Source organism: Culex quinquefasciatus, chromosome 1 (genome assembly GCF_015732765.1).
Source record: "Culex quinquefasciatus strain JHB chromosome 1, VPISU_Cqui_1.0_pri_paternal, whole genome shotgun sequence".
In the NCBI taxonomy this organism is placed as follows: domain Eukaryota; kingdom Metazoa; phylum Arthropoda; class Insecta; order Diptera; family Culicidae; genus Culex; species Culex quinquefasciatus.
This window is the reverse complement of record NC_051861.1, coordinates 65,094,930-65,105,413: the sequence shown is the minus strand read 5'-3', so window position 1 is coordinate 65,105,413 and position 10,484 is coordinate 65,094,930. Positions and strand designations below refer to the sequence as shown.

The following is a 10,484-nucleotide window of genomic DNA, read 5'->3' as shown; positions in this document are numbered from 1 at the left end:
GCATCGAACTTGTAAACTTTCCACAAATCGTTTATATTCAAATCTGGCTGAACGTACTCTTTTCGGTAGAATGCAATAAACGGCACTTCGAGATGCTGATTTCTTATGAAGTCCAGGGCCTGTTTGATTTTGGCGACGGCAGAGTGGGATTTACGACTATAGCTTTCCTGGCTGGATATCGGTGGTTTGCAAAAAGCATGCTTGTAGATCCACTCAGCTTCTTCATCTAGTTCGGTTGAACTCTCAGAAACCTGCGTTATCGGTACATCCCGCAGCTGCATTCGTTCCGGTACATCGGCTTTGCGAATCTCATTATCCAAATCAGTGAAATGTCCTCGTTTTAGTTCGCTCGGTTCAAATATGTCGAAAATGGTTTTCTTCGAAGTTTTTTTACGAGTTTGCTTCTTAGGTTTCTTTGAGCGTTCCTCGTTGGGTTCGTCTTCGTATTCGTCAACCTCCGATTCGTCCTCATATTCATCATCGTCATACTTTTCAAATTCTTCATAATCAAAGTCAACACCAAAAATGTCCTGTCCTTCTTGTAGAGACCTGTAAAAGAAAAAAAAAAAAAACAAAAATAAATAGCAATAACTGGTATTGTTTTATAAAGGCAGTAGGTCTTCATAGTTTGAGGGTTCAACAACGAATGAACTAATTTATTTGTGTCTCCCAAGTCGTAGAAATATGCTGAAAAAGGGTATGGTTCCCCTATGTTCTTAGATTCATCTTGAAAGCTTTCCAGTTCGGTTCACCAAGCTTTTTTGGGGTGAATTCTGGTCGTGTTGAAAGTTCAATATTCGCCTAAAGAGTATGCAACCAGTTAAGTTCTTGAATTCAACTTTGCATTCAATAATGTGCATTGTCCTGTTCTTAGGTTCACAGATTCCCATCAAGTTTCTTATAGCATTCTTAATCCTTCTAGTCAATTAAGCCTTGATGTTGTGGTTGTTAGCAATTTTGTCTGCTGACCCTAAGGACGGGGTCGAACCCGCCGCGAGCTAATGATTTTTCGTTGATATTCAAGTGTTCAGAATTTCTTCTTTCCATAATTTCTCGATAGGAGCAGATGTGCATCGAACCCAGAACCTTTCGCTAATAAAGCGAACAGCGTAACCATTAAGCTACGCCTACCCAATTGTGCCTATCAACATTTATTTAACCCTTTCAGGCGTGAATTTTTCTGAGCTGTGTTGTAGGTGTTATATTTTGGTATCAGTAGTTACATTTTAACATGACTAAACAGAAACAGGCAAAAAAAGTTACATTTCATTATTCGACGTTCTGGGTCCTCCAAAGTGTCCTGTAATACAGATCTTGGAGTCTACCGTCGTAACAACAAGATTCTACCAAGTTTCCGATTATGGTTCATATTCAGTGATGTCCCTGGGACACTTTGGCAACACTCTGAGCTATGTGGATCACTTTAGGGATGTTCTGGGTCCTCCAAAGTGTCCTGAAATACAGATCTTGAAGTCTACCGCCGTAACAACAAGATTCTACCAAGTTTCCGATTATGGTTCATATTCAGTGATGTCCCTGGGACCCTTTGGCAACACTCTGGGCTATGTGGATCACTTTTGGGATGTTCTGGGTCCTTCAAAGTGTCCTGGAATACAGATCTTGGAGTCTACCGCCGTAACAACAAGATTCTACCAAGTTTCCGATTATGGTTCATATTCAGTGATGTCCCTGGGACCCTTTGGCAACACTCTGGGCTATGTGGATCACTTTTGGGATGTTCTGGGTCCTTCAAAGTGTCCTGGAATACAGATCTTGGAGTCTACCGCCGTAACAACAAGATTCTACCAAGTTTCCGATTATGGTTCATATTCAGTGATGTCCCTGGGACCCTTTGGCAACACTCTGAGCTATGTGGATCACTTTTGGGATGTTCTGGGTTCTCCAAAGTGTCCTGGAATACAGATCTTAGAGTCTACCGTCGTAACAACAAGATTCTACCAAGTTTCCGATTACGGTTCATATTCAGTGATGTCCCTGGGACCCTTTGGCAACACTCTGAGCTATTTGCATCACTTTTGAGATGTTCTAAGTCCTTAAAGTGTCCTGGAATACAGATCTTGGAGTCTACCGCCGTAACAACAAGATTCTACCAAGTTTCCGATTATGGTTCATATTCAGTGATGTCCCTGGGACCCTTTGATAATACTCTGAGCTATTTGGATCACTTTTGGGATGTTCTGGGTCATCCAAAGTGTCCTGGAATACAGATCTTGGAGTCTACCGCCGTAACAACAAGATTCTACCAAGTTTCCGATTATGGTTCATATTCAGTGATGTCCCTGGGACCCTATGGCAATACTCTGAGCTATGTGGATCAGTTTTGGGATGTTATGGGTCATCCAAAGTGTCCTGGAATACAGATCATGGAGTCTACCGCCGTAACAACAAGATTCTACCAAGTTTCCGATTATGATTCATATTCAGTGATGTCCCTGGGACCCTTTGGCAATACTCTGAGCTATGTGGTTCACTTTTGGGATGTTCTGGGTCCTCCAAAGTGTCCTGGAATACAAATCTTGAAGTCTACCGCCGTAACAACAAGATTCTACCAAGTTTCCGATTATGGTTCATATTCAGTGATGTCCCTGGGACCCTTTGGCAATACTCTGAGCTATGTGGTTCACTTTTGGGATGTTCTGGGTCCTCCAAAGTGTCCTGGAATACAAATCTTGAAGTCTACCGCCGTAACAACAAGATTCTACCAATTTTACGATTATGTTAACCGAATTACGGTATGGGTCACATACGTCATATATGACTCATCAGGCCTGAAAGAGTTAAGCGAAAAATAGTTTAGCTAGTTATAGCTTGAATTCAAAATCTAACTGTTATTTACTGGGTATTGTTTTCTCCTAAAATCTTCCCTAATGTTGAGTCGTGTTTATCTGTAGCTATTTCTTTTGTCGCAGTGTTTTGTTACAATATTTTGGTACTGAGCATTTTTTTAAGAAGCTGGTCAGTCTCGCCGTTGCTCTTTGCAAGGCAAGGCCTGCTTCGATCGTGTTTGACCTACGTCGTTGTTTCGCGTGGGAGAAAAAGAAAAAGGCCTGCTTCGATCGTGTTTGGCCTGCGTCGTTGTTTCGCGCGGAAGAAAAAGAAGAAAAAAGTGATTTTGAAAGAAGCTGGCAAGTCTCGCCGTTGCTCTTTGCGAGGCCTGCTTCGATCGTGTTTGGCCTGCGTCGTTGTTTCGCGCGGGAAAAAAAAGAAGAAAAAAGTGATTTTGAAAGAAGCTGGTCAGTCTCGCCGCTGCTCTTAGCGAGGAAAGGCCTGCTTCGATCGTGTTTGGCCTGCGTCGTTGATTCGCGCGGGAGAAAAAGAAAAAAAAAGTGATTTTGAAAGAAGCGGGTCAGTCTCGCCGTTGCTATTAGCGAGGCAAGGTCTGCTTTGATCGTGTTTGGCCTGCGTCGGTGTTTCGCGAGGGAAAAAAAGACACTAAAAAGTGTTTTTACCCAAATGCCGCTTATGCCACGCGCTATACCCTGCTTTGCCTGAAGGGATTGGAAGTTTAAAGATAGTTCAGGATCCGTCTGATTCTAGTTCTATGTTCAAGCGGGGCCAGGCAATGCCCAATGACCTCGGAATTGGGCCGCCAGGATCTCTGCCATTGGCGCGGTGGCTAGCGGCTTCGGCTGCCGATCCCTAAGTTGCTATGGGGCGCGGGTACGATTCCCGCCTTATCCTCCTGGCCTTCTATCGGATGGGGAAGTAAAACGTCGGTCCACAGGGGCGCACCCCACACGTAATTTGCCCTTACTGCGGCACGGCAGGGCACTGGCGCAGCGGACCGTATTTCCCTAGCGACTCGTGGGATTCAAAATGAAGACAAGTGAAACAAACCAACAAAAGGGTCCCGATGCGCCCCAAGCATCGGAAAACACGGAGATAGAAGAGGACGCAAACGTCGAAATGGCAGGAGGCGAGTCAAACGGCGGCGACACAGCAGGCGGAGTGGCGAGCGCGTTCCGTGGAAGCGGGAAGGTGTTGAGATCCCCAGTGTTGAACCAGGCGGCTGCTTCGAGTCAGCAGATAGGAGTAATTGGAGAGGAGACTCCCAAGTCATCCTTGTTGAACTTTGCCGGCAGTACCCCTCAGGACGGAGTCCTGCTCGGAAGGACCGCGTTGCAGGAGGTCAGAAGGAGAGTCAACGAACTCTTTGATTTCATCAAGGACAAAAACAACGTCCACACCAGAATCAAGCAGATGGTGAATGGAGTCAAGGCAGCCATGAATGCCGCAGAGCGCGAAAACAGCTCGCTGGTGGTGACGCGGAATTCACTGAAGCTCAGAGCTGAAAGAGCCGAAGAAACGCTGAATGCAAAACTGGAGGAGGAAGCGCTACGGGAGAAAGAACCGAAAACGCCGCTCGGCCCAAGCACAAAAAGGGACAGGGAAACGCCTGGAGAGGAGGAGGACGCAAAGAAGCAGAAACAGGGGAATGGAGACAGTCCGGACCCAGCGAAGGAGCCAGAACCAGACCCAGGGAAGGAGGAGGAATGGGAGAAGGTCAAGAAAAGAAGCGGAAGAAAAAGGAAAGCAGAACGAGGACACCCAAAACCCAAGTTTCGCAGGGAGCGTAACAAAGGCGAGGCTTTGGTGGTCGAGGTGAAGGAAGGTGTTTCGTACGCAGACCTCCTCCGGAAAGTACGAACCGATCCGGAACTCAAGGAGCTTGGCGAGAACGTGGTTAAAACCAGGCGCACACAGACCGGAGCGATGCTTTTGAGCTGAAGAATGATCCCGCGGTCAAGAGCTCAGCTTTTAAGTCCTCGTCGAGAAAGCCGTAGGCTACGAGTCGAAGGTAAGGGCGCTATCGCCGGAGACAACGATTGAGTGCAGGAACCTGGACGAGATCACGACGGAGGAAGAGCTGGAAGATGCGCTGATCGTTCTTCTGGATGACCGTACGACACCGATGGCAATCCGGTTGAGGAAAGCCTACGGCGGCACGCAAATTGCGTCGATCCGACTATCGACGCCTTCGGCGTCTAAGCTGCTGGAAGTCGGCAAGGTCAAAGTAGGGTGGTCGGTGTGCCCACTGAGGCCTGTTCCTCGAGTGACCCAGCAGATGACGAGGTGTTTCCGCTGTATGGGTTTCGGCCACCAGGCGAGAAATTGCGACGGTCCCGATCGAACCAAAAGTTGCAGAAGATGTGGTAGAGAAGGCCACATGGCAAGAGACTGCAAAAATAAGCCGAAGTGCGTGCTCTGTAAAGAAGGCGAAGGCAATAGCCATGCGACGGGTGGCTTTAATTGCCCGGTGTACAGGAAGCTGACCTCGGGCAAAAGTAATGGAGGTGTCCCAGGTGAACCTCAATCACTGCGACACTGCACAGCAACTGCTGTGGCAGTCGACCGCGGAGACGGGGTGTGACGTAGCAATTATTGCAGAACCGTACCGAGTTCCACACGACAACGGAAACTGGGCCGCGGATACAGCAAGAATGGCGGCGATACACGTGATGGGGCGGTACCCCATACAGGAAGTGGTCTCGAGGGCGCTTGAAGGATTCGTGATCGCCAAAGTAAACGGAACCTTCTTCTGTAGCTGCTATGCTCCCCCAAGTTGGACCTTGGAGCAGTTTCAGCAGATGCTGGATTGTCTGACCGACGAACTGATCCGACGAAGCCCGATCGTTATCGGAGGTGACTTCAACGCGTGGGCGGTCGAGTGGGGTAGCAGATGCACCAATGCTAGGGGTTATAGCCTAATGGAAGCTCTGGCAAAGCTGGACGTTAGGCTGGCGAATCGCGGAACCAGCAGTACCTTCCGCAAAGACGGTCGTGAGTCCATTATCGACGTTACGTTCTGTAGCCCGCGGCTGGCGGCCGACATGAACTGGAGGGTAAGTGAAGACTATACCCATAGCGATCACCAAGCGATCCGGTACAGCATCGGGAGACGAGCCCCTGTACCAGATAGGAGCAGCCGGTCCTACGGAAGGAAATGGAAGCTGCAGTACTTCGACGAGGGTCTTTTCGTGGAAGCGCTCCATTGGTGTGATGGTCCCCAAGACTTGAGTGCCGACGTGCTAACAGCACAACTGGTGACAGCATGCGACACAACCATGCCGCGGAGACTGGAGCCAAGGAACTGTCGTCGTCCAGCTTACTGGTGGAATGAAGAACTCGGTACCCTTCGGGCAAGTTGCCTCAGCGCCAGAAGACGAGTCCAGAGAGCAAGATCCGAAGCAACTAGAGAGGAGCGCAGAGAGGAGTACCGGTCTGCAAAGGCCGCGCTCAAGAAAGCGATCAAATGCAGCAAGACAAACTGCTTCAAGGAGTTATGCCAAGACGCTGATGCAAACCCTTGGGGAGCGCATATCGTGTCGCGATGGCGAAGATCAGAGGCCCATCGATGGTGGCTGAAACGTGTCCCGACAAGCTGAAGGTCATTGTGGAAGGGCTCTTCCCAAGACATGACCCAACGACATGGCCTCCTACACCGTACAACGACGAAGGGGTAGCAACGCCGAAGGTCATCTGATCACCAACGAAGAACTTGTGGCAGTAGCGAAGAGATTGAAGGTGAAGAAAGCTCCCGGCCCGGATGGAATCCCGAATTTCGCCCTGAAATCGGCGGTTCAAGCATTCCCGGACAGGTTTCGAACAGTCCTGCAGAAATGCCTGGACGAAGGACACTTCCCCGACCCGTGGAAGGTTCAAAAGCTCGTGTTGCTGCCGAAGCCAGGCAAACCACCGGGGACCCATCATCGTATAGGCCTATATGTTTGCTGGACACCCTCGGAAAGCTTCTGGAACGGATCATCCTTAACCGGCTGACCAAGTACACGGAGAGCGAGCATGGCTTAGCAGCGAGGCAGTTCGGCTTCCGTAAAGGGAGATCCACGGTGGACGCCATCCGGAAAGTGGTCGAGAAAGCCGACGAAGCGCGGAGGAAAAACGCAGGGGAACCGTTGCTGCGCAATAGTCACGATTGACGTCAAGAACGCGTTCAACAGTGCGAGCTGGGCGGCCATAGCAGCAGCGCTGCACAAAATGAAGGTGCCTGACTATTTGTGCAGGATCTTGAAGAGCTACTTCGAGAACCGCGTGCTGGTCTACGACACTGCCGATGGACAAAAACCGTTGTTGTTACCGCGGGAGTTCCGCAGGGATCCATTCTGGGTTCAGCACTGTGGAACGGAATGTATGACGGAGTGTTGACACTGGGACTACCCAACGGCGTAGAGATTGTTGGCTTTGCAGACGACATAGTGCTGACGGTAACCGGCGAAAATGTCGAGGAGGTCGAAGTGCTGGCTATGGAGGCAATCGCAATGATCGAGAACTGGATGCTCGAGGTGAAGCTGCGGATCGCTCACCACAAGACGGAGTTGGTGCTGGTTAGTAACCACAAGAAGGTGCAGCAGGCCCAGATACACGTTGAAGAACACGTCGTGCACTCGAAGAGAGCGCTCAAGTACCTCGGGGTGATGGTGGATGACCGGCTGAACTTCAACAGCCACGTCGATTACGCCTGCGAGAAGGCGGCTAAGGCGATCATGGCACTGTCGAGGATGATGCCGAACAACGCTAGACACAGGAGCAGTAGGCGCCGCCTCTTGGCAAGTGTCGCGACGTCCATACTTAGGTACGGCGGACCGGTATGGTGGACGGCGCTGGGGACGAAGCGAAATCGGGCGCTGCTCGACAGAACGCAGAGACTGATGGCCATGCGGGTTGCAAGCGCGTACAGGACCATCTCGTCGGAAGCAGTTGGTGTCATAGCCGGAATGATCCCCATCGGAATCACACTAGAAGAGGACACCGTATGCTACACCCGGAGAGGCACGAGAGGTATCCGGGAAGCTGCGAAAGCCGAATCGCTGGCAAGGTGGCAACGTGAGTGGGACACCGCGGAGAAAGGCAGATGGACGCATCGGCTTATCCCGTCCGTATCCACGTGGGTTAGCAGAAGGCATGGAGAGGTCACCTTCCACCTCACACAGTTCCTGTCGGGCCATGGCTGCTTCAGGAAGTACCTGCACAGGTTTGGACATGCAGAGTCTCCTCTCTGTCCGGACTGCGTCGATTGCGAGGAAACACCGGAGCACGTGGTGTTCGGCTGCCCTCGCTTCGAGGCAGCGCGAAGCGAAATGCTGGCCATTATCGGAGCAGACACCAGCCCGGATAATGTGGTGCGAAGAATGTGCAGCGACATCGCCAAGTGGAATGCGGTCGTCGGAGCGGTGACGCAGATCACTTCGGCTCTCCAGCGGAAATGGAGAGACGATCAGAGGAGGAACGACTAGGAGCCTAGTCGAAAACCCACGAGTGTGGCTGTGAAGGAGAGCACGTTATGATGGTCGGCTCTACCAAATCGGTACACGTCTCGATGGTCACAGGAGTCGAGAACCCACGAGTGTGGCTGTGAAGGAGAGCACGTTATGACGGTTGGCTCTACCAAATCGGTACACGTCTCGATGGTCCAAGGAGAGGGCTGCATATGACTAGCCGATCAAAAGCAACGCGATTCTTGGGCGCGGTTAAACCCTCGCATGGACTCATATGTATGTAGAACAGAAATGGTTCTAGCACCCGGCATGGATCCTGTAAGTAGACTAGTGCAGAAAATGCAACGCCTCCTCGAAGTTATACTGAAAGGTGGTCCCGGGGGACAAGGGCACGGCGTTCAAGGACTGGTTTAGTGGGTCGGGAAAACTCTTTTTTGTTTTCCCAACCCCACACTACCTGAGAAATGAATTCTCAGGTGTCTGGTAGAAGATTCCGACCTTGTAAAAAAAAAAAACACACACACACACACACACACACACACACACACACACACACACGCACACACCCAGACCGGCACGATGCTTTTTGAGCTGAAAAATGATCCCGCGGTCAAGAGCTCAGCTTTTAAGTCCCTCGTCGAGAAAGCCGTAGGCTACGAGTCGAAGGTGAGGGCGCTATCGCCGGAGACAACGATCGAGCGCAGGAACCTGGACGAGATTACGACGGAGGAAGAGCTAGAAGATGCGATGATCGTTCTTCTGGATGACCGTACGACACCGATGGCAATCCGGTTGAGGAAAGCCTACGGCGGCACGCAAATTGCGTCGATCCGACTATCGACGCCTTCGGCGTCTAAGCTGCTGGAAGCCGGCAAGGTCAAAGTAGGGTGGTCGGTGTGCCCACTGAGGCCTGTTCCTCGTGTGACCCAGCAGATGACGAGGTGTTTCCGCTGTATGGGTTTCGGCCACCAGGCGAGAAATTGCGACAGTCCCGATCGAACCAACAGTTGCAGAAGATGTGGTAGAGAAGGCCACATGGCAAGAGACTGCAAAAATAAGCCGAAGTGCATGCTCTGTAAAGAAGGAGATGGCAATAGTCACACGACAGGTGGCTTTAATTGCCCGGTATATCAGAAGCTGGCCTCGGGCAAAACGTAGTGGAGGTGTCCCAGGTGAACCTCAATCACTGCGACACTGCACAGCAACTGCTGTGGCAGTCGACTGCGGAGACGGGTTGCGACGTGGCAATTATTGCAGAACCGTACCAAGTTCCCACGACAATGGAAACTGGGTCGCGGATACAGCAAGAATGGCGGCGATACACGTGATGGGGCGGTACCCCATACAAGAAGTGGTCTCGAGAGCATTTGAAGGATTCGTGATCGCCAAAGTAAAGGAACCTTCTTCTGTAGCTGCTATGCTCCCCCAAGTTGGACCTTGGAGCAGTTTCAGCAGATGCTGGATAGTCTGACCGACGAACTGATCGGACGAAATGATCGTCATCAGTGACTTCAACGCGTGGGCAGTCGAGTGGTTAAGCAGATGCACCAATGCTAGGGTTATAGCCTAATGGAAGCTCTGGCAAAGCTGGACGTTAGGCTGGCGAATCGCGGAACCAGCAGTACCTTCCGCAAAGACGGTCGTGAGTCCATTATCGACGTTACGTTCTGTAGCCCGCGGCTGGCGGCCGACATGAACTGGAGGGTAAGTGAAGACTATACCCATAGCGATCACCAAGCGATCCGGTACAGCATCGGGAGACGAGCCCCTGTACCAGATAGGAGCAGCCAGTCCTACGGAAGGAAATGGAAGCTGCAGTACTTCGACGAGGGTCTTTTCGTGGAAGCGCTCCATTGGTGTGATGGTCCCCAAGACTTGAGTGCCGACGTGCTAACAGCACAACTAGTGACAGCATGCGACACAACCATGCCGCGGAGACTGGAGCCAAGGAACTGTCGTCGTCCAGCCTACTGGTGGAATGAAGAACTCGGTACCCTTCGGGCAAGTTGCCTCGGCGCCAGAAGACGAGTTCAGAGAGCAAGATCCGAAGCAACTAGAGAGGAGTGCAGAGAGGAGTACCGGTCTGCAAAGGCCGCGCTTAAGAAAGCGATCAAATGCAGCAAGACAAACTGCTTCAAGGAGTTATGCCAAGACGCTGATGCAAACCCTTGGGGAGCGCATATCATGTGCGATGGCGAAGATCAGAGGCCCATCGATGGTGGCTGAAAC

General features: G+C 51.0%; 1 protein-coding gene across 1 annotated transcript in view; it reads right to left on the bottom strand.

Annotated features, from left to right (window-relative positions):
* Window positions 1–420: 420 nt before the first annotated feature.
* LOC6052619 (transcription elongation factor SPT6) overlaps window positions 421–10,484 on the bottom strand; it is an 80,071-nt gene continuing 70,007 nt past the window's right edge. Inside the window, exon 4 of the mRNA XM_038251246.1 lies at window positions 421–549. Coding sequence (XP_038107174.1) covers window positions 514–549 — 36 coding nt within the window. The 3' untranslated portion in view covers window positions 421–513. The remainder of the gene's footprint in view (window positions 550–10,484) is intronic.